The sequence below is a fragment of the Dioscorea cayenensis genome, chromosome 14 (genome assembly GCF_009730915.1).
Source record: "Dioscorea cayenensis subsp. rotundata cultivar TDr96_F1 chromosome 14, TDr96_F1_v2_PseudoChromosome.rev07_lg8_w22 25.fasta, whole genome shotgun sequence".
Taxonomy (NCBI): Eukaryota; Viridiplantae; Streptophyta; class Magnoliopsida; order Dioscoreales; family Dioscoreaceae; genus Dioscorea; species Dioscorea cayenensis.
Genome location: NC_052484.1, coordinates 19,267,174 through 19,291,455, shown reverse-complemented (window position 1 = coordinate 19,291,455; position 24,282 = coordinate 19,267,174). Strand labels below are relative to the sequence as shown.

Below are 24,282 nucleotides of genomic sequence, written 5' to 3'. Positions count from 1 at the left end.
GAGTTTGTTTTGTTATATAGTACCTCCAAACCAATCCTGAGCGTCAGATCTCATACAGATGAACGGCTGAAAAGAAGCTATGGTTAGGGCTAAATGTTATTGGGCCTAAGGCCCGATCCACATGTTTTGTTGGGTCTGGCCCAATATTTATTTAAGAGAAAAAAATAGTGGAGATAAAAATAAGTCTTAAAAAATAGAATTATTTAAAAATATTTAAATTACTAAAAAATAATATATTATTTAACATTTTTATTTTAATAAATATTTATTTATTTAACTATATTTCAAAAAAAAAAAATGGACTCTTTTCTTTGTTTTCAATATTTTTATGACATCAGTAAATGATAAAAATGATAAAATGTTAAGTGAATATTTATTTAATTAAGACATAATAAACCTTATGCTTTGAAAAAAAGGAGTTTTGAGGTTTTTTTTAAACAAAATCATCTTATTACAAACTAAATGCTCTATAATTAAAATATTTATTTATATTAAATAATTATTTTATATAAATATATCATATTATCATGGTTACTTTTAGACTTCCAAATTTCTATTCCAAGCCCATATAAGATTATTCCAATTATTCACAATGTAGTCACTTCTTGTATTAATTTTCAATCTAATAAAAGTTGGGAGTCTCTTTCAATATATATTTATGTCTTAATCATGGATTTAATGAGTTAAATTTTTGCTTAATTTTTCTTAATGATGTCATTGCGTGCAACGTCTTTTTTAATCAATATATATATATACTTAGGATCAATCTATTTTCATCACTAGAATCTATCCATTGAATTTTTCTTTGTCATTTAAATGACGCATTTTGATTATTAATTAATCTCACTTGATTAAATTATCATTATTAATTTAAGATTGGATTAGTTCTTAATTAGCATCTCTTGTACCCATACAAGTAGCACAAAAGAAAACAATGTTTGTCTAAAGTGAAAAGGATAAGCTTGATTTAAACTAATTGATTTAATGAGCCATTTTCTAGAAATATTTGATGCTGCCTATCATCTATTGAATTTTTTTTTAACCTTTAATTAACTTCTTCTTAACTTCAAGAAAAAAACTATCAACAGTAATTTAGATGAGACATGACAAATTTCAATTCTTTAATAAGATCTGCATGATCTCATGACCAACCATGAGAGTTATCTTAAGTTTTAATTTTGTACTTGTTCTTACTTATCATAATAAATAAATAAAACCTATTGTATTTTGAGTTGGTCTTGAATTATAATTCAATATATACCAACTTTTCATGCCATTCATTTTTATTTAAATGATTCAAAATAAATTCTACCTTACATGCATCTTTCAATATATATATATAATCTAGAAATATGTGATGAGCCATTTTCTAGAAACATTTGATGTTATCAATTATTGAATTTTTATCCTTAATTAATTGAGATATTAATTTTGGAAAAAAAAATATTAACAACAAATTATATGAGACATGATAAATATATCATTTCTTTAATAATATTTGCATGATCTCATGACAAAACATAATTTTTCTTAATTGAGATCTTAATTTTTGAAAAAAAAATAAAATATTAACAATAAATTATATAAGACATGACAAATTTCAATTCTTTTAAACGATCTGCATGATCTCATGACAAAACATATGAGAATTACCTTACATTTGTTCTTACGTATTATAATAATTAAATAAAACGGATTGTGTTTTGGTCTGTATTAATTAGAGCTTGAATTTGGTTCAAGAAATGCAGACTTTTTAATCGGCTTTTTGTCCTTTTTGAAACAAAAACGACAAATAAAAAATTCAACCACTTCCTTGCTTCCAATTTGATTTCATCAACTTCATTTGAATAATCTTCATTTAATCTTTGCATGCTTTCATGACAATTTAGTATAAAAATTAGTACCACATGAGATCTTGCCATATTGAAAGGTACTTACTAACACAAACTTCATAGATTCACTGTAGAAAAGTCATAACAACAGCAAAATAATAATAAAAAAAAAAAGAAACAAAAAGAAATACACATTTCCACTCAATGTAAATTAAATTAAAATGATAATTAAGAAACATTAATTAGCATTAATTGAACCAATGCAAAAACACCAAATGGGAAACCTAACTCATGTTGAAATGTCTCAAAGTGTTTGAAGTTTCAACAAGTGATAATTTCCTTTATTTCCAAAGTCTTAACTTCAAAAGCAAACATCATGAAATCTCATCAACACAATAAATAAATAAATAAGTTTGAGCATCTTATATGAAAAAATCAACATGGATATCATCCAAGATCTCAAACACATCTTTGTTTCTTTTTCTCAGTGATGTACTGAAACATTAAAATGAGAGATGAGTCATGATATTCTGACTATACAACACCCCACTTTTTTGTTCAAGTGATACAGTTGATATATATATTTTTTTAAATTTTTAATTTTCTTTTCATTTCTTTTTTCATAATTCAATCTTTCTTGACCTTTGTGATTGATTCCATGGAGTTGAACATATCTTTCTGACAATGTCCCACCAAACAGAAGAGGGTGTGGTAACATGCATGTATTCTGAGTTGAATGCATGACAAGTAGAAGTGCAAGATTTTGTTGTACATATATGTGACATATTTGATCCTCAATGAAAAAAGAGTTGAGAAAAAAAGAAGAAAGACAGAAAGAAAGAAAGAAGATTATAACAACTCCTTATCAACTTATGATGTGTATATTTATAAGAAACTATGAATTTGAGTTTTGGGTATTAATTTTTCATAATATTTAGTTTTGAAGTTTATGCACTGACCACTGGATTAGAGAGTACTAGTTTTAGGTTTATTGATTAGAGTTTAGTGTCTCGGTTTTTAATTAGTCAGAATTTAGTTTTGAAGTTTGTGTATTGATATATCATGCACCGGTTAATTAGTTAGAGATTTTTATTCTTATAATGCTTATTTTCTAAGGTTTACAGTTTATTTTTGAGATTTAGGTTTTAATCTATCATGATCTAATTAACCTTCAAGTTTAATTATGTACTGACCAATTAATTAGAGATTTTTAATTATAATGTTTCTAGGGGTTATCTTTAGGGATTTGAGTTTATGGTTTTAAGTTTTAATTAGTCATAATATAGTCAAAAAAATTATGCACTAACAGATTAATTAGAAATTCTTATTAATGTTTTATGGGCATAGTAAACTTCAGCTAACAAATGAAATTTTATCATTAATGTATATTTTTAATATTTATTATCGGTTACAATTAATTCAGCTTTATTAGGTTAGTTTGGCAAGTTTGTTTAAAGTCAACTCTATTAATTCTCTAGTTAACTAATAAAGTTTATCCTTGATTAATCAAAATGCTTAAGATATGTGTGTAACTAGTTAATTAATTTAGAGACTCATATAATTATCAAACAAGTATAAATTTATGATATATCAAGAAAGAGGCTAGGTTCATATAATTATTATTTTTCTTTCATAAGATGAAAACTCATGATCATAAAAGTACTCTTATAACCATTTTGGAAGTACTAGAGTTGAACGATCACTATCTAGTACTAATCTTCATACATTCAATAGTCAATATATATATCTTCATGAAATAAGACTCCAACCAACCAAAGCAAAGAGTTTGACAAATTATAACATGCATGATATCTTTGCATGCATGCGTGTAAGGATCAAATTAGATGACATTAATTGGTAGGTATTGAAAATTATGAATCACAATAACAAGGAGATGATGATGATGATATATGATGATGAAGATGACGATATATATATATATATATATATGATCCTTGTAGTTGTAAGAAAGTCATTGTCCAAATTATTTTGACTTGCAACAACCTTGGAAGAACTAACACACAAATCATGTTAAGTAATCTAACTTAATGAAACATCACTGTTTATGCAAGCATAAATATCCATTTGGGGTCCATTTCAAGATCTTATAATCTTCACTTCTTACCTAGCTACTCATGCAATAAGGATTGATAACTTAGTTTAAGGAACATCATCACATGGTCATGTCTTTTGATTTGTATATAAATATTCTTGTAACTCAAATCTTATCCATAGAAACATGTTGTTTAGAAATATATATTGAATGCATGGATCATGCATGCACGTAGCTTTTTGTGCATGTCTGTTAACTATTTTCATGCAAACAATTGTGTGTGCACTTTGGCTTATCTTATAATCAAATATTGAATGATTAATGTTAAAAACAATGAATATGAAAGGACCCTACATATTAAATTTAGATGGAGATTATGAATGCAAGATGATGAACAAAGTGGGAGAAGTGTCCAAAGAGAGAGATAAGGAAAAGATAGAGGCAATCTATAGACAACAAGGCTTGATAGAAGACATCACAAAAGCATAGGAATAAAACCAAACCCTAGCTACAAGGATGGATAGGTGCAAGTGATCATCAAGTGTTTCATTTTGAAATGTATTCTATGTGCAAGTTGATTAAGCAAAGCATGGAGTGTTTCACATGCATGTTGACCAAATACTTTCAATAATGTGATCATTATTAATTCATATACTTTTGATATAGAAAGAAAGATCCGGATTTCTTTCTTAGCTACTGTATAATTGTAGAATTATAAGTTTAGATTCCATTCTATTCATTACGATTTTTTTGAATGAGATTTTAGTGAAAGAAAAATATGAATTATCGCTTAGTATTTAGGTTTTTTGGGTGGATTAAGTTTATGATTTTTTTAATATTATTTCATTGTACTTGAGATCGCTTTCTTGTGACCACAAAATATGATGTATTAATTTAAGTGATTTGTTTAGATTTAGGTCCCATCGATAAAGATTTGAAATCTAATCTAATTAGGTATGTAGAAAACTTGCACCAATTACTCCAAATTAAAGACTAGATATGAACCTTAAAATCATAGATTGATATTTTAAATAGAAAAAAACTTGTCCTCGATCGGGACCATAGTTGTAAATTTGATTTCCACAAATAATTGTGCATCGAGCTGAAGAAGTCAACAAATTTTGAATAATTTATAATCTACATAAATAAATTACAAACTAGTTATTAATTTTTAAACTCTCTATATATATTTTAGATAATATTATTTATTTCTTCTTGTTGTAACTTGCTATTTGTTATAAACCCCCAAATAGTATATGGATTCAGAAATCATTTGTATTGTTTATTATTATTATTATTATTATTATTATTATTATTATTATTATTATTATTATATATATGTCTCATTGGATGCCAAAATTAAATGGCCCCTTTGTCTGAATTCAATTAAATTATTCTCCTATTCATTCATTCATTCAATCAATCAATGTCAAATGGGACATGGTTCATTTGAATGTCTTGTTATTGTTTAGAAACATAAGGTTGCAAGTGTGTCATCAATTGAATTCATGCCCTGCCCATTTATTTGGATCATGTTCATCATATTATATAAAAAGACTGCTGAGACATAGGACCATTAAAAATTAAAGTGTTTATTTTTTTCATTAAATTTTCAACCTCCTAAGGGCCCCCCAATTTTTTTATTTCCATATTTTTTGTCATTAAAATTTTGACATATATTATACACACATATATTAAGATGTCATCTTTGTTTGTTTTTTTTTTGGACAAATTTTCCCCCTATTTGACAGGAGTTTTTGATTGGTGATAGGTTCACAGTTTTGTTAATATGGGTGTTCTCACTTTGTAATCTATATTTGTAATATTTTTAAATTTATATATTTATTGCTTAGCTTTTTTTTTCTCTATCTTGATCATTATAATAAAGTGTTTTAGTCTAAAAAATTGGTGAATATTCCTTAAAAAGTTGATTATGTCCTTCTCAGTTAATGTCTTTAGCCAACAACTTTATCTTTATAATTTGTTACTTCAACTTGAAATAAAAAAAGAAGGAAAAAAAGCAATTCATTTGTTAATTTGATTAAGAACATAAAGTGAAAAGGCATATTTAATATAGAGAAAATAAAGAGCTTAAACATTAAACATAAAAAATTAGTGATTAATCCTATCATGTTCTCAAGACTTGTCAATCATGGAGTGCTAATCTTAATCTATAAACATTCTTTTTTTTATTAATTAAGAAAAAAAGTAGATTTTGTGTTCCAAATCCAACATCTTTGTTTGTCCTTTGCAAGTGGGGACCATAAACATAAACATAAGAAATAAAAACTATATTTTAATTGGTTCACTTTTTTTTATTTGGAATATATATCATCATTTTGTTTGCTTGCTACATTGCTTTTTAAAAAAAAAAAAATTATGGTCAAACTAAGTCAAATACAAAACAAATTAATAAATATAGAAATATAGAAATATATAACTAGTCCATCCTTATTATTTAAAATATATAGTATTATGAATATAGCAATATTTTATATAATAAAATTGTAGTGCATTGCTTATGGAGTTTGAACATTGATAAATATAATAAAATAAAACATCTTGTTTTGGTAATTTGGCAACCAATTTTTTTTTTTCTAAACTTTGAATAACATTGAAGAGTCATTTGAGGGTATTTTTCATCCCTCATGTTGTAAACTTTTGACATGCATTGTATTGAAATAAGTTGTTGATGGAAAGCATCAATGTAAACATGAACAACTTGGTTTTCTTTCTTTGGTGTTTTTGGTTGCTTAAAAACATTAAACGTTGCCTTCTTTAAAGTTTGAAGTTATTTAAATGGAAAAACATGTGGTCAAAGAGAGGGATTTCCTTCAAAGGTTTAATTGATTTTGGGGACCTTAATTGGAACTTTGTGACTTCTTTATTTAACATAGTTTTATTTGACATGGTTTAGATTTGCCCTAAAATTTATTGTGTGTGTGTATATATATATATATATAAGGGCATGGATCCAGAGATTTCGCTAGATTTGAAATCTAGGGACGTCCAGACGTCCCATAGTAGCTAATTCATATACAGTACCAAATAGTGTTAAATAGAGACAAATAATAATAATTAGATAACAATAACTTTGAATATATCGTGTACAAGTAATAACCATTAGATATTGATCTAACGGCTATATATATATATATATATATTAATAAGCTACCCACTTGGTGAGTTGATAACAATAACACAATAGAGCTTATCCATAGGATTAAACAATTGTTTTCAAGTGGTTTGATAATTTATTTCTTTGTTTATTTTTAATGTTATAAAATCCAATCAAGTTGTCTGCCTTGAATTATTTGAATTGATTTTTCATTTTTTGAGGAAGTCTTACAAGGAAAAGTATATATATATATATATATATATATATATATAAGTGTATAATTATAAATTAAATAAAAAAATAAGAAAAGTATAGGTCAAATATGACCGCACGCTCAATGACAGAGTAAGATCATAAGAAGATTCTGCTTGATATGATAAAAATGATTAACTCTAAACTTTGTTTTGATCTTGATTATTATATTCAATTAGGGATGATTAAATATTAAAATAAGTACTTTGCTATTTTAATTGTCATTTTATGTAGCTTACCAATACAAGATTTCACTACAGAGTCATGGACCCCACAATTAAAAATAATAATAAATAAAAGGAAATATTTAGTTATGCAATATTATTGACCACACAACCCATCATTTATAGTTTTTTTCTTATGGATGAGATGTTTACACATTTAAATAAAAAATAAATAAAACAAATTATATATCTAAATTTTTAATTATTTTGTTAAAATTTTATAAAAATTTAAAACATGTTTTCTTGAATGACCACCATCAATGTTTCAGTTTCAAAACCTGTGTGCTTGCTTTGATTCTGTAATGAGATTTTTCCAAGAATCAAAATCTTCTGATAAACAACCAAATCTAGGAAGAAAAAGCATTCAAGTTTGTCACACCTGCTCTGCTCTGCTCTGCTCTGCTCTGATACATTAAACAATATCATAAATATAAAATCAAATAAATTAACCCAAATTAATTAATTAATTAATTAAAAATAATAAGATGAGTTAAAGAGTTTTGCTGTACTAAAAGGTTTCACATATTCCAACAAAAATCTTTGTGCATCCTCTTGGATGGTTGGTGCCCAATGATCATCCCCTGAGTCAGGGACCCCTTGTACAGTAGTACCACTTCCACCCTCCCTCTCCAAAAGATTTCCTCCCTAAATTTTATTCTCATTCTCATTAAATCATATATATATATATATATGAATAAATAAATATATAAATAATAATAAAAAAAGAAAGAAATGGAAACAGAGAGGAGGAGGAGGAGGAGTGGTAGTAGTGTGTGATGATGATGATGAGGTTCACATGCAAATGCAACACCTTTTAAGTGTCTGGATTTGGGGTCCCATGAGATTCTAAAAGTAGGACATGAACCACCCTTCTCTCTCACATCACACACACACACACACACACACACACACAATACACAAATAACACCACCACCAACACCAAGACCAGACCCCCACCCTTCTATAAATGCAAAACATACTCTCCTGAATCACTGCACTGAGATCTATCTATCTATTTATCTTTCTATTTACATGCTCAGTTCCCATTCTTGGTATTGTTATATATCTCTTCTTCATCTGTTTTTTTCTGTCACAAAATAGATAGATTTGGATTTGCTCTGCCACATCTCAGACCACCATTAAAAAAAGTTTTCATCCAAATCTTAAAGGCAATGTCTTGATTTGTGTGTGTTTGAAGTTTAAATACTAGTGAACAAGTCTGGTGTTTTTGAGAGGACAATGGAGTTTGCTCTGTTTTGCACCAGAGTGAATGTGGTTATACTTCTTCTGGCACTCTGTTCTCCATGCAAGTTCATACAGAGTCCTATGGAGTTTGGTCCCTTGAACAACTTCCTGCAAACAAGTAGCACAGCATCAGTGGACTTTGGGAGGATTAATTTCAACTTCCCTGCAGCTGTGCTCAGACCTGAGTCACCTAAAGATATCTCACTGCTTCTCAGCTTCCTCTCTGCTTCATCTTCCAGTAAAGTCTCTGTTGCTGCAAGAGGAGCAGGGCATTCTATTCATGGCCAAGCTCAAGCTCAAGATGGTATTGTTATTGAGATGGAGTCTCTTCCATCAGCCATAGAGATACACAAGAAAAAAGAAGAAGAAGATGAAGATGATGGGGTCTCTTATGCAGATGTTAGTGGTGGTGTTCTCTGGATAGAGCTTTTGGAGGAAACCTTGAAGCAAGGGTTGGCCCCCAGGTCTTGGACTGACTACCTCTATCTCAGCATTGGTGGGACTCTCTCCAATGCTGGTATCAGTGGCCAGACCTTCAAACATGGCCCTCAGATCAGCAATGTCCTACAGCTTGATGTGGTCACAGGTATACAAAGAAACAAACAAACAAACAAACAAAGGAAAAAACTTTTTTTGGCAAAGATATGCATAAGATTTATGAGCTTACTTTCTTTCTTTCTTTTGGTTGACAGGAAAAGGAGAGTTAGTGACATGCTCACCAACAAAGAACAGTGAACTCTTCAATGCTGTCCTTGGAGGACTTGGCCAATTTGGGATCATAACAAGAGCAAGGATCTTGCTGCAAGATGCTCCACAGAAGGTGAAATGGGTGAGAGCTTTCTATAATGATTTCCAGACATTTATGGAAGACCAAGAGCTACTTGTCTCAATGGCAGACAAGGTAGACTATGTTGAAGGCTTCTTGGTCTTGAATGAGAAGTCACTTCATAGTTCCTCCATTGCCTTCTCTGCCAACCTTGACAACCTCCTCCCTCACCTCCAACCATCAAAAATACACTACTGCATAGAGTTTGCCATCCATGACTCCTCCTCTTCATCCTCCACTGTAGAACAGGTATGCTTCACTGCTCATGAATGAATCTTTAAACTCCTCTGTTCAGAGTTAATGAAAAATAAAAAGCACTCTGTTTGGTGATTTCAGGTTGTTGAAGAGATTTCCAGGATGTTGAGATACATGCCAACACAAGTGTACAGTGTTGAGGTCTCTTACTTTGATTTCCTCAACAGAGTGAGGCTGGAGGAGCTGAGTCTCAGGAAGAGGAACATGTGGGATGTCCCACATCCATGGATGAACATGTTTGTACCCAAACAAGGGATCAATGACTTCAAAGACTTGCTCATGGAGAGCATCTCAGCTCAGAATTTTGAAGGTCTTATCCTCATATACCCACTCCTCAGAGACAAGTAAGCAACAACAATCAACCAAGCATTTCATCAAACACCTTACCTGCACTTTTACATCCACTAATCAAAATCACATCTTTTTTCCTCCAGGTGGGACACGAACACATCAGCGTTGCTGCCGGAGTCCGGCGGGTCGGAGAAGATGGTGTATGTCGTAGGAGTGCTCCGCTCGGCCAACCCAACAACGTGTTCGACGAAATGCCTAAACGAGATTCTCCGCAGTCACAACCACATCGCCCAAATAGCCGGCGAGGAACGCATCGGAGCTCGGCAGTACTTGCCTCACCACCCTTCTCCGGCGCACTGGCGCCGCCACTTCGGACGGCGCTGGGACCGTTTCGCCGCGCGCAAGGCCCGGTTCGACCCACTGTGCCTGTTGTCTCCCGGCCAAGGCATCTTCCCCAGAGCATTACCATCATTGAAATTTAGTTAAGTTAGTTAAAAAAAGAAATCATCATTAAGGGTCTATAATTACACTTAGAGATGAAAACTATATATATTATATATATATATATATGTATTTTTTTTTTTAATATTTTCTTTTAGTTCTGAGATATATTTAAGAAGAAGAAGAAGAAGAAGAAGAAAACCCATATTTGGGATTTTGGCTTTTTGATGTACAGGGAAGAGTATAGATCTCTGTAAGCAGGTCATGTTTTCTTTTCCCATATGTGAATTAAACAATATTCCAAATTCTCATATATATATATATATATATATATTTAAGAGTTTAAAAGCTTTTTATTTTTTATTAATTTATTTTTCTAAGAGCATGTTTGTAAATTTGGACTAGATACAGAAAGTCTGAACTTTTCAGTTTCTAATTAGTGGTTTTTTATATACATAAAAATTTAAACTCAAAATTATTTATTTAAACAGTAAATTGATGAAAATTTTATTTAGTTAATTTTAAAAATAATTATGTAAAATGATATACATGTATATATATATATATGAAAAGGAGACCATGGTTGGATGGATCCCACAAGATCCTTGAAAGATCTTATTACAATGACTCAAAATTGGAAGCAAGTGCTGCACCACTTTGTAAGTGCTTGCCCAGAGGAATCTTTGCTCTTTTCCAACTTACCAGTGGACCAGAACATCCCCTTTTTTAACAATGTGTACTTTATATATTTACATTTATATATGGACATGTTTTCCATTGAGCATCCAAATCATGTTTTAATCTTTCCTAATCAAAACAACACTCAAGTGGTTCTTTGACAAAAATAACAGCTTGAAATCACTTGAGATTTCACCTTTTCTTTCTTCTTTCCTTGACTAAAAAAATATAGTTGCCATAAATAGTTATATACATATTTCTTAAAATATATATAGGGTTGTTCAGTTTTTACAATAAGTTAATTTAAGTAATATAAATGTAGATCGATGAAACATATAGCTTCAAATTCGAATCTTATGTACGTAAAAAACACTAGTGAAAGAATGTCTATTTTTTTACAAAGCTCTCATTGTCCCCCTGAGCTGGTTTAACAGCCTGTGGTTTAAATAAACTCGTGAAGAAAAAAAATAATGATTTTTATCTTATATATTTTTTTAAATGTTATTTTTATATATATATATATAAGTGAAAATTTAAGTAGCGTTTGAGTGATGTCACAACAAACCTTTTACCAAGCTTAGAAAGGGGAAAAAAAGGGAGAAGAGTTAGGGCATCTACTCATGAAAAATCAAAGCAATAAGCAATAGGGAATGGTTTTATTCAAATTGTACAATGTCTCCAATGATGCCAACATATCACATTATTTTTGGTGTTTCAAGGGACAACATTGAGTCAGTGACTCAATAGTTTCAAGCAACATATTCATTCTTTCTTTCCTTTGCTTGTTTGTAATCAGCTTTGCACTCACAAGCTGTCTTTTCATTGCACACCCCTTTTTTAGGTCCAAAAGTGCAATGGATTGAAATTTTTCCTTGTTTTTTTTATTCCCATTATGATCATTTTTTTACTATTTTTATTTTTATAGTAACTGTTTGTATGAATAGATGACTCTAATATGAAATGTATTACTTGAGTCTTTGAATGATGGTGCTTTATTGAGTAGTTTGCAAATTATTTTTTATTATTTAAAAAAATGATCAATATGAGTTTTATTGATTATGAAATAAATAAAAAATATTACTCATCATATATAGAAGATTTTAGCATTAATTAATTGTGAGTGTGTTGCATATAGCGGGAAGTCAAGGCTCACAATCCTAAAAGATCGATTTGAAAATATGAGGTTATCTTTCACATATATGTTTATGAACTCTTCCTCAATTAAATGATATGAGACTAAACCGGGTTTATAATATGTTGTGCTTCAAATGTAAAAATGGGGTTGATGCTGGCACGGAGGAAGGATTCCATGAGATACAAGATGTGATACCTGTGGTTAATGTCATACATGCAAGTAGCTCTGAGTGGCACCCTTTGATTGACATAATTGGTGATATGAAAGCTTGTTACAATGGGACAGGAAATGTGAAGTGGAAAACTTTGCAACTAGTGATGTGATGAGATACTTGTGGTTGATGTCATACATACTATTTTTATTTTTATAGTAAGCATCATATTAATTGATGACTAGAATATATGAAATGGGTTATTTGGGCCTTTGAATGGTAGTACTTTAATGAGTAGTTTGCAAATCAATTTTTTTTTATTGTTTTAAAAAATTATTAATATAAGTTCCTTTGATTATGAAATTAAACTAAAAAAATTATTTAGATAAGAAAATTTTAGTATAATTAATTGTGACTGAACTTCAAGCATAAGAATGCCGTTGATACTTGCATGCGTGAAGTATTATTATTAGTAATACTTCAGAGAAAAAATTGATGAATATGAGTTTCTTTGATTATTACTACTATTATTAGTATTTTAAATTCAGGAAAAAAACTATAGTTTTAACAATATAAGTGAATTTTAACAAATAATCAATAATTAATTAACATGTTGAGCCCTACATGGTCAAATACTTTTTATCAAGAACTTTGAAAACATCTTAAGGTCTTTACAAAGTATGACCACTTATTTCTCATTAATGACTATTTGTATCACACTTGCACTATATCAAATTATTAACCAACAACTATTTGACTTATTTCCCATCAACCATTAATATGTTGCCTATCATTCAAAGTCTATAAGAGAAACTAATCTTTATCATTGCAATTAAGAGAGTATTATGATAGTTTAGGTGAACACACACATATGTTATGAAGTAGTAAGTACTGTATATGAGGTTAGTTAACTACTTTAATAAAATTAAATTTATTAGACACAACTGAATTAGTGCTATTTTGTTTGAAAGACGCACAAATGTGGAATTTCATCAATTGAACATCAACCGTATTTTAAAAGAAGAATTGGGTTAAGTAGACCGTGTAGGACATTTGACTTATATTATAAGTTTTGTTAGCGAAAATGATAAGACATTATTTTATTGTCATATTTACACTCAATTATATGATTCAATATATTATACTTCAAATGTTTTTTATTATTTTATTTATTGAAATAATTTTTTAATTATTTTATTAATTGCATTAATAGTTGATCACTTTATATTGTAAACATATTAAATACAATTTAGCTAATAGCATTGCATTATATATGTATTTTGTCTTCATTTTTTTAAAGCATTTTTATCTTGGGCTAAGCCCATGGATAAGCCCGCAATGGGCTTTTCCTTAGCCTTAGAATAGCTTATCAACATACTATTCAAATTCACAATGAATTCTATTTTAAAAAGAAACCTTTAAAATTTTAAACCATTTCTTTGTATATAAATAAATAAATAAATAAGGCACATTATGATAAAATTTCCTTTTATTTTCCTACAGAAAATTCGTTAAAAAATAGTAAATTTTAAATTAGTGAACATTTTTAAGAATAATCATCATCTAATGCCATAATGAGTTTGTTTTTAAGTTTTTTTAAAGTCACAGAAAAATTGAAACAAACTCGAGATTATTTAAAATTCAAAAAACAAAAAGATCTTATCCTTCTCTTTTACAAAAAAAAAAAAAAAACCCAAACTTTTTCTTAGAATTTTTACCATCTCTGATTCTTTTGTTAGGATGTTTTTCATTATTTTTTATCTCACAAACAAAAATGAGAACTTCCAAGTCTTATAATTTCCTAGATAATTTTCTATACAATACATTTTTTATAAAATTAAAAATAAAAATAAAATTACAGTTTCAAAAAAAAAAAATTATATATATATATATATATATATATATTTTTAGAAGCGACAAGATCGGTGAGCGAGGCCAATCGTCGACCCACGTCGCCTCACTGCAGTAGGGACATGAGGGTTCTTCCGAAAAACGAATCGCATACATGAAAACGCCACGATAAAGAATTGACCTGAGCCGTTGGTATATATATATATTTATTTATTTATTTTTCCCCATAAATTTATATAAATAATAAATCTTTCCAAATTTAATATGAAAATAAAAATAAAAATTAGTTTCAACGTCAAAACATAATAAAGAGTGTCTATTTCTTCGCCATTGGACCATTTTCATTCGATCAATCCTCTTCTCTTCTTCATCGCCGGAGACCACGCCGTCGCCGCCGCCGTTGACGCCGCCGTGACCATGGCCTCCATCTCGATCCTCTCCCTTCTCCTTCCCCTCCTCCTCCTCCTCTCCGCTGCTGACGCTCGCCCTTGCAAGACCCTCTTCATCTCCTCCTTCTACTACTCTTTCCCCACCACCGATCGTCCCTCCCTCCAGATCCGCGCCTCCTCCTTCACCGTATACCGTGTCTCCCGCTCCGATCTACAGCCAACTCTGTCCCGCACCATCTCCTTCCACCGCCCTCTCGTCTCCCATGCCGCCGTCGCCGACGAAGGCTTCCCTTTCGGATCCCTTCGCGAACGCGCCCGCGACATCATGGCCGTCGTCGTTGGCCTCCTCTTTGGCGTCGGCTGTGGCGCCCTCACCGCCGCCATCATCTACTGCGTCTGGTCCGTCGTCACCAACCGCTTCGACTTCTGCTTCTCAGCCAGCGATGATCTCGAGGAGGACGAGGTGCCGAGTCCCAAGAAGATGGGGTACGTTACGATCTCTGCTGTTGAGCCGGTCGCTCCAATCAAAGAAGGGTATGAGGGAAAATATTAGGTTTAGGGTTCTTATTGATTCACAAATTTATCGCCTTTCCGATGTGGTTTCTGAATAACATGACATCTCTATATATTATCTGCGACATATGACTTGCTTGGTTGCTTGCTTTGTGAGATAGCATGCAATTGTGGATTTCTATCTATATGTATGTGTGGGTATGTGATGTTCGTGCTTTTAAAGAAGTGTTGGTTCTTGCATTTCATTATTTATGTAATTGTTTGCATATGTGAATCAGTGTTCTTGTTTGTTCATGATGAATCTTGTATGTTCGACATAGTTTGCATATGCTTTTCTTGAATGTTGAACTTGACTTCTATAAGTGTTGAGTTGTTTGTGAATAAATGTTTGGTGTTGCTTGCTTAGTTCATAAATTTTAAGTCTCGTATCACTATAGATGGTTTTTATTGCGGGTTTGCGGCATGTAAGCATTATCCATTAACACTGTTGTTTACACATCATAAGTTCTGATTCTTCTACCTTTGCATTATTGAAAATTGTCAAATGTCCTAGATTGGATGTAGTTTGAAGTTTATTGATGATCTCTGGCTGTCCAGTGAGCTAATTGGTTATATTCTATTCTTGTCAGTTGCTATGCTTGAAGTAGAATTCATACCAAGTTTGTTTTCTGATTGTCCAAATGTTATCATTGATATGTATGAGATTGATATTTATGCTTGTTCATAGGGCTTGAAAGTAGTTGCTGTTCTCAGTATTTGAAGCTTGTATATATTTCGACCAAAGGTTAAACATGTTATATTAGGTTTCTAACCATATCTACAGAATGTTTGAATACTTTATATAGCCTTTTCTATTGTATGCTATATTCTTTGTTGATTCTTGACAATATATCACTGAGAACTGTGTTCATTTCTAATTGATAAATTTCATGCGCCCTCAGAATTTCCAGTTCATTGTGTTTGGTCTCTTGCTCCTTCCTAAACCTAAAAGGGGAAAAAACCCTGGGCACTTTTTCATAGGAATAGGTGTGTTAAAGTTTTGGAAAATCTAGGAACAATAAAATGAGGAACTCCTTGTCTTGAGATAAAATGTGCAAGTCATGTCAAATAAAGACCAATTTTTGAGAAGGTAAGCAGTTGAGTGTATAGTGTGTGAAATGTCTATTGGGTTTTTATCTCCATTAAGGAGAAAAAAAAACTCTTTATAGTGTTTAAGGACTTGGAAAGATTATTGAGGGTACTAACAGATGTCGGGAATAAGGGATGTCAAAAAGCTGCCATATAAATTGATGTGGCATTTCAGATTTGATAGAAAATAGCTTGATTATGTATAATGCTTTTGGTTCATACAGCTACGTTATGTATATATTTTTTGGTTTGCAATTTTTAATACCACTATGTGCTTGCAATCAATACTCACTGTCAATTAACCATTTCATTATCCTTTAGTCATCAATCTTATTTGGGCGGGTTTAAAGGTTACATTAATCAAAGAATATTCATTTTTGTGTTTGTTCTCTGAGGTTTTTTGCCTTTTCATTTTAAATGTATTCATGGTGCTCAGATTTGTTCTTAAGAAAAAAGGGCAATTGTAAATGGATTTCCAGTGATGTCAGTATTTCAGAATACATGTGCATATGCAAGTGAACTAGGTATCACATAGCACATAAGTTTTATTCAATCACATATTCAATTCTGATTTTAAAAATAAAATTTAATTATAAAATATTGGGAAATGAGTTTAATTTATGAACTTGAAGACAATTGAAAGGGTAGGAGAAAAATTAAGCTATCATTAGTACCATGTGAGTATCTGAATTCTAATCTTTTGAATTGTATATGAAAAAAAGTATTTGTTGCAACTTGTTAGTCAAATATTATAAAGCACTAAGCCATTTGTCAAAGGTGTAAGACACATGATAAATGCCCGGACTTGATAGCTAAGCCTAACTAGTATCGTGCTGATGGGCTTCTAATCTACTTGAGTACGTACCCTACCAATTTGGATTGGTTTTCATTATATCCCATTCTGATTGCATATGTTATTTGGTTGGATGACCACCTCCCAGATGGGGTTCATTTGGTTGTATTTGGAAACAATGCCATATTATATGTTTGCTAGACATTGTTTTTGAGTTTTTTTTGAACTTCAGGTACTCAATTGCTCAAGTGTGTGGTTCTGGGGGAAGAAAATTTTATCCTGTCTTTTTCTGTGACCTGTGACAATTTAGTTACTGCTTTGGATTATGTGTGAATCCCCTCGTTCACAATTTTGTACAGCAATAGTTCTGACTTATTTTGAGCATTCCATGCCACTAAATATCCTGATTATGTTTTATCATTTGAAGTTACACAAATTGCTCTTCATGTCTTGTGTGTATTTTGGAACCTAGATGGCCCCTTTTGTCAAATTGCTAATAGTTAACAAGGTACATTTCAATATCATCTCTTACCATTGTCTTTCTTGTGCCCAGAATTGTCCATTTTGTTCCCTTTATCTCATGAATTGATCTAGTGGTGCTATTATCAGGTTCTTATTGATATTGTTTTAACAGCAGAAAATTCAGTTGGTGTTTGTTTGGCTCCCCAGATTTTTTTAATGCCTTTTCTTTTAATTTGCCTAACTATAAGAGTTTGGTGCTGTTACCATTCTACAAACTTGATGAAGTTAGTAGGCATAGAACTCCATGGATTATCTTCGATCATCAAAATCCAGATCAGGTTCATGGCATTAGATTAACACTATTAGAATAATGACACATTCACTAGAATCCTGGCGTTAGATATCTTCGACCTTTTATAATGTTGAATCCCTCCTTATTTGGCTTTAATTGCGCTAAAACATTATTCTACATGAATGCCTGTTGAATCTTCACAAGTTGTTTATCATGCTATTAGCTGATTTGAACCCCCTTAATCAAACCCCATCACCCATGCTTCTAGTTTATCACACATCATTGACCAAAACATTGTGTTGCTTGGTACATGATTTTTTTGTATCGTCAAGAAATATTCGTTGAGGTTGGAGTTTCTCTTAGAGGAATCTCCTTATTTGATTTTGTGCACTATGTACTTTTGTTATTGGGAATGTTTCTTTTCCTTCTACTGCAATTGGATTCCACACAGTTATTTGTTAATGACTAATGTTATGTTTTCACATATTTACTTCACTTTGAATCATTTAATAAGAAAGTATGGTTCACTGCTTATTGTCCTTGCAAATATCAGTTTCTGGTTGTCATCTAATTTCCAGTATTTGTTGAACCTCTTGAGTATTAAGTTGTTGGTGGAGTTCCAAGGATCTGGGTGCATGTGTGCTATTTATTGAGTTCAAGGCAATGTCTTTGGTATTATAATTCTAAAATGAAATCAGATACTCCAAAGTCACATCACATGATATTGCAAAGGTTACTCTGAATACTGTTTGCTCTCTGTCCTTTAATATAAACAGGCAGGTAAATTTTTGTAGCTTCATCTTATTTTTTTTGTTTCATGTGTTTACCAGCATGGCAGCATCATTTTAAGTAATATTTGATTTATTATTATCTTATATTTGTCCAGTTTATTGAGGATATTTCAAGTGATTAATTGAAAGTTAAGTATTTATATATGAAGCTCCTGACAGAGATTAAATTCTTACCCAACATTAATTTGTATATATATATATATATATATATTCATGAATTACATAGGCCTTTCACCCACTCTTGTGTTAAACAGGTTGTATAGAATCAGAATTTTGCCTTTTATAGCAAGGGCTGCCTACCACAACTGCTTCAATAAATAGTCCAGCTCATTTCGAACTTCAACATAATCGATGTGATCCAATTAAACTTTTTTTTTTTTGTATTTTTTTTATCCAAATAAACTTTTTTTTTTGTTGTATTTTTTTATCCAAATAAACTTTTTTTTTGTATTTTTTTTTAACAAATGTGGTAGTCATGTGTCAGGGCATTGAGTTTTATAATATTTATGTTCTCATCAGTTTTATAATTTCGCTTTCACTTTCCGAGAGCTATTGTTTGAATTCGAAATGATAGAATGCGATTTTTTTTTGTCCATATATAATTGAAAATGTCTAATTTTTTTTTTATTAATATATTCTAGTTGTCCTTAGCATATGGAAAATCCCCAATTGTTGTTATATATTTTTTTCCCGAATGATATTTTATTATAAAATTTATAAAAAATAAATACTATGAAAATAAATTTCTATAATAACAGAGATATGACATTAATTAAATGTTACATTAGTTTCTTATAGGTCTGTTTTTTTTTTGTTGGGAGTTTTGATGAATGTACATGCAAAGACAATTTCTAGTGATATTTCCAAGGGCATATAAATAAATAATAAAAAAATAGTTTTATGTTACTTTGGAATGAAACAATAAAAAAGATTTTTTCCATACTTATGTTAGAGCTTTGACTTGGGTTGTATAACATAAATATATTATCAAACTTTGCCGCCCATGATTAATCAAATCTAAGGAAAAATTTTTTCTCTTAAAAATTTCTTTCTTTTTAAATGAATGGTAATCAATCCTTTTCATTAAAATTCTTATTTCTCAATAATATGATAAAGAATATGAAAAAGCAAAATAAAATAAATATAAAAAAAAACGACTTGCTTTCCATAAAACTAATCCATCTTATTTTTTTTATAATATGATTCCCAAACTTATTTCATTAATATATAATCATCATCATCATCATCATCATCATCAAAAATGTCAACCTATTAATACTCTCACCTGACATTGCACATGATAATCCCCAAACTTAGAGAATTCATTTAGAGATCCCAGATCTGATTTTATTTATTATTTTAATTATAAGCCAAACAATTAATGTTGATTCAACTATATATTTTATTGTGAATTTATGGGGGAATTTGACCTTTACTTCAAAATATTATTTATTTCCCTAACTTATTTTAATATATAGGACTGAAATCTTAATTATGTGTCCTTGTTCAATGGATGTCATTTGCTGACACTCTTCAAGAATATCTTCTCTAATAAATCAAATAGATTTATGTTCTTTCCTTAATCTTTGACTTTGGAATTTCGAATAAATAGATACTTGAACTAATTTGGTTCAATCGTTTACCTTCACACTTTTTATTTAATCTTCATTGCAAATAAATTCTGTATTCTTGTTTTATCAAGAAATAATAAAAAAAATTTCATATATTCAAGATTATATGACGAGTAGTACTTATTAGCTCTGTATGGCTAATTTTGGCTATCACAAATCTTCAAATATGCTTTAGAGATTCGATAAGTTACTATAATAGGTACACCTCTATACTTATTTGTTCTCTGATAAAATCTTTAAGTGGAGGATGTTTGTTGTCTATGGAGTATTATTTTTTTGATAAAATGGGTAAGCTATGAAGTCAAGGTCATGCATAGGGCTAAAAAATAAACATTCAACCTTGCACCTTTACATGAGACACAAGGTTTAGGTGCAAGCTCGAGCTCACGTTAGGAACCGATTACTACCATTTTGCTGCTGAGAAGATTTAAACTCGGGACAATGAAAGTCTCCTATCTCAACCTTAAGCAAATGAGGGTCGTCTATTGTCAAAATAATAATAGTAATAATAATACAAGGAAAAAAAAAATACAAGTTGAGAGAGTGATAACGGATAATAATGATGGGAATTAAGCAACAATCTCAATAGATTGTAAACAAATAAACAATCTCCAAGCTTGCTAGATGAAGGAGAGCAACCTAACAAGACCAAAATTACAATCACACAAGACACCAAATTTTACGTGGAAAACCCTTAAATCAAGGGTGAAAAACCACGGGTCAATCTTGATCAATCCAAGCTCCACTATGATCAAATTCAGGGTACAAAAGAGTCTCAAGAATGAGCATAAATCAGGAAAAAAATACAACTTGACCAAAACAATAGCTAAAACAAGCTATATTGGAAACAAAAGCAATATTCTGTAGATTCTGTTCTGACCCTCATATCTCGAGCTAGGAGAAGCCAAATCATAAACCGTCTAGTGTAAATCAAGCTCTGCAAGTCCCGAACGTGCTCACCAAATTTCAGCTCAATCGGACATCGTTTGACCCTCCAAACACCAGACTTTTGAATTTGCTCTGCTCAAATCCGAACCGCGAAAAATCTGCCATTTTTTTATCTTTACTACTGCTATCTCCCCAGATTTTTTTCACTCTCTTAACCCTAATATGATGGAAAACACTTAATAAAGTGAACCCTAATGGGCTTGGACCATTTGGGCTTTTCTCCACATAGGACGGGAGCCCAATACCCAACAAATAAAAGGTCAAAATATCAAAAGGGTCTAGATATTTTGTGTTTTCCGTCATTTTAGTCCCTCTAATATACAATCCACTTTTTTGTCTTTGTATTTAGACATTTCCATCATTTTTTGTTCCTCCAATTGACGGATATGTTCTTTTGGTCCCTCAAACCGATGAAATTAGAGAGACCAAAAATGATGAAAATATGTAAATACTAGGGCCAAAAGAGTGAATCCATCAGCTAAAGAATGAAAAAAATGTGCAAATATGATGAAAAAGAATGGATTTTATATTAAAGATATTAAAAGAGCCGGAAATATAAAATTGAGAGGCCATTTTAATATTTACACCGATAATAAAATTACAAAAATATTTTGAAAGAAAAAAAAAGAAGAATGATGACGTGGCGTGTACGGTAACAAAAAATCCAGACAATTAGATATACATCACATCACATTCCTATAATAAATTATTATACTACTTTGTCTATCTCCTTCATCCTTAACGGATCTCCTTAATTCGGATCCGGACCCCTTATTTAATACCCTCAAACAAGCCCTCGTGCATCGAAGCCAACCAAATCCCGATCTCGGATCCGACCCGTTACTGTTCCATATCGGAAACTGGATCCTTTTCCACCCTTTTCCGGCCGTGGTACCCGATAACGCCAGCAAGATCCGAATCCGAACCCGGACTCCGGCCCGAGATCTCGTCACCGCTCCCCTTATTTAAACTCATCTTCTCCAGTTCTCCCCCACCCTCTCCTTATTCACCCTTCCCAATGTCTTCGCTCACCGACGGTGACCGTATGCACGTTCTCGCCGTCGATGATAGCTCCGTTGACCGCGCCGTTATCTCCACTCTTCTCCGCAGCTCCAAACACCGAGGTCTTTTTCCTTTTTTACCCTTTTTGGTTCATACCCTTTTCTCAGTTTCACCCTCCTAAAAACCTTAATTTATTTTTTCCGATCTTTTGTCTTGTAGTTACTGCTGTTGATAGCGGCAAACGAGCTTTGGAGCTGTTGGATTTGGTTAGTTAGTTTATTTATTTATTTATTAAATATATAAAATTGTTGAATTTTGTGGTTTATTTTGAAAAAATTATAATAATTTTTTTTTTGGGGTTTTTTTTTAGGAACCAAATGTGAATATGATAATCACTGACTATTGGATGCCGGATATGACCGGTTTCGAACTCCTGAAGAAAGTCAAGGTTTTTATTTTTTTATTTTTTATTTTTATTTCAGAAAATAATATTTATGCATATATATATATTTTATCAAAAGTTAATGGGTTTAGAGTTGGAGAAATTTACAAGATTGCCACTCATGCAGGGATCAACGGAGTACAGACAGATCCCGGTGGTGATCATGTCCTCTGAGAACATCCCGACAAGGATCACCAAGTATGGCAATTCACACTGAAATCTAAGGGCATTTTCGTCATTTTATTTTATTTTTTAAAAAAATTAAATTAACTAATTATTTATTTATTTATTTATTTGGGAAGGTGTTTGGAGGAGGGAGCGGAGGATTTCTTACTGAAGCCAGTGCGTTCATCAGACGTTCAGAGGGTGTGTAGCCGTATGATGACGAGATGATGGCCGTTGGATCAAATGCCAACGGCTCTGATTGATTTCACTAATATTATTAGAGAGAGAGAGAGAGAAAGGGAGGTGGCTAGAGAGAGAAAAGGTGGCATTATTGTACTGCATGTGTTTGCTACACTGAGTTTAATTGGAAGAATATTTTGATTATTATGTTACTTTTGGATGTCTTTCTGAATCGTACTTAATTGAGAGTGATTTTTATTTTATTTTATTTAATTTTATTTTTTGAATGAGACAATTCAAAAGGAAACAGGGAGTTTCTTTTGACTGAAACTCTCTTTCTCTTGATGTTGAAGACCTTCCAGAAGATTAGAATTCATGTGAAAAACATTACATTTGGATAATAGCTTTTATTATGCTTTTTTTTCAAAGAAAAGTAGGTAACAAATCATGTTAAATTAGTTTTAATTAATAAAATTATAAATTTGATATTTTTATAATTAAAAATAGGAATAAAATATATTATTATTATTATTTTTGAAAAAAATTTGATAAACCTCAACTTTATTTAATAAAACATGAAACATGGTAGTATAACAAAAGAGAAAAACAAATAGAAAAAAAACATAGGAGAGAGTTGAAGAAAATCCATTAGAGGTTGAAAAAAAAAGAAAAAAATAATGACAGAGTAAAACAAAGTATGTATTACAGACGGTAATAGGTTTTCTAGTGAAGATGGAGTGAAATCTTCCACTAGATAGGGCTACGAAATAAAAGCACATAATCAGCTGAACCCCTCCCAAGAATGATGCTCTCATGGAACCTTAAGAATTACATTCCATTTATGGAAGCCAAACATGCTAACTTGATTTGTTTTGAACTTGGAATTGTAGAAACTCATGATAAGAATATGTGATTAATTCTAAGGACAATCAAAGAAATAAAAAATGAGAAGCTGCCGATTGTTCCAATTTAACTATATATCTCAAATAATGGATTTAAACAGTAATTCCTAGGTTTCTTTACTATAGAAATTAAGTCTCTAAGATCCCCAAAGATTGCTAAAATACGATGGCAGTTAAGGAAAAAAATATTTAGAAGTTAATACATGTTATAAAATTGCATTATAACTATAGCAATATAGGGTCCCTTTTAAAATTTTGGTGGAGGCCATGTTTTTGGGGAATCTTTTTTTTT

The 24,282-nt window shown here is 31.0% G+C and overlaps 3 protein-coding genes across 3 annotated transcripts; all 3 read left to right on the top strand.

Annotated features, from left to right (window-relative positions):
• Nucleotides 1–8,243: 8,243 nt before the first annotated feature.
• Nucleotides 8,244–10,793, top strand: LOC120275090 (cytokinin dehydrogenase 3-like). The gene is made up of 4 exons (XM_039281583.1): nucleotides 8,244–9,310; nucleotides 9,417–9,799; nucleotides 9,887–10,149; nucleotides 10,240–10,793. The coding sequence occupies exons 1-4, from the start codon at nucleotides 8,719–8,721 to the stop codon at nucleotides 10,580–10,582; spliced, it is 1,581 nt and encodes a 526-aa protein (XP_039137517.1). The 5' UTR covers nucleotides 8,244–8,718; the 3' UTR covers nucleotides 10,583–10,793.
• A 3,870-nt stretch (nucleotides 10,794–14,663) lies between these two features.
• On the top strand, nucleotides 14,664–15,571 carry LOC120275252. The gene has a single exon (XM_039281774.1). The coding sequence runs from the start codon at nucleotides 14,770–14,772 to the stop codon at nucleotides 15,292–15,294; it is 525 nt and encodes a 174-aa protein (XP_039137708.1). The 5' UTR covers nucleotides 14,664–14,769; the 3' UTR covers nucleotides 15,295–15,571.
• A 6,519-nt stretch (nucleotides 15,572–22,090) lies between these two features.
• On the top strand, nucleotides 22,091–23,303 carry LOC120275980 (two-component response regulator ORR5-like). The gene is made up of 5 exons (XM_039282719.1): nucleotides 22,091–22,423; nucleotides 22,521–22,567; nucleotides 22,672–22,749; nucleotides 22,871–22,941; nucleotides 23,046–23,303. Exons 1-5 carry the CDS (start codon nucleotides 22,318–22,320, stop codon nucleotides 23,134–23,136), a joined length of 393 nt encoding a protein of 130 aa, XP_039138653.1. The 5' UTR covers nucleotides 22,091–22,317; the 3' UTR covers nucleotides 23,137–23,303.
• The last annotated feature ends 979 nt before the right edge of the window (nucleotides 23,304–24,282 follow it).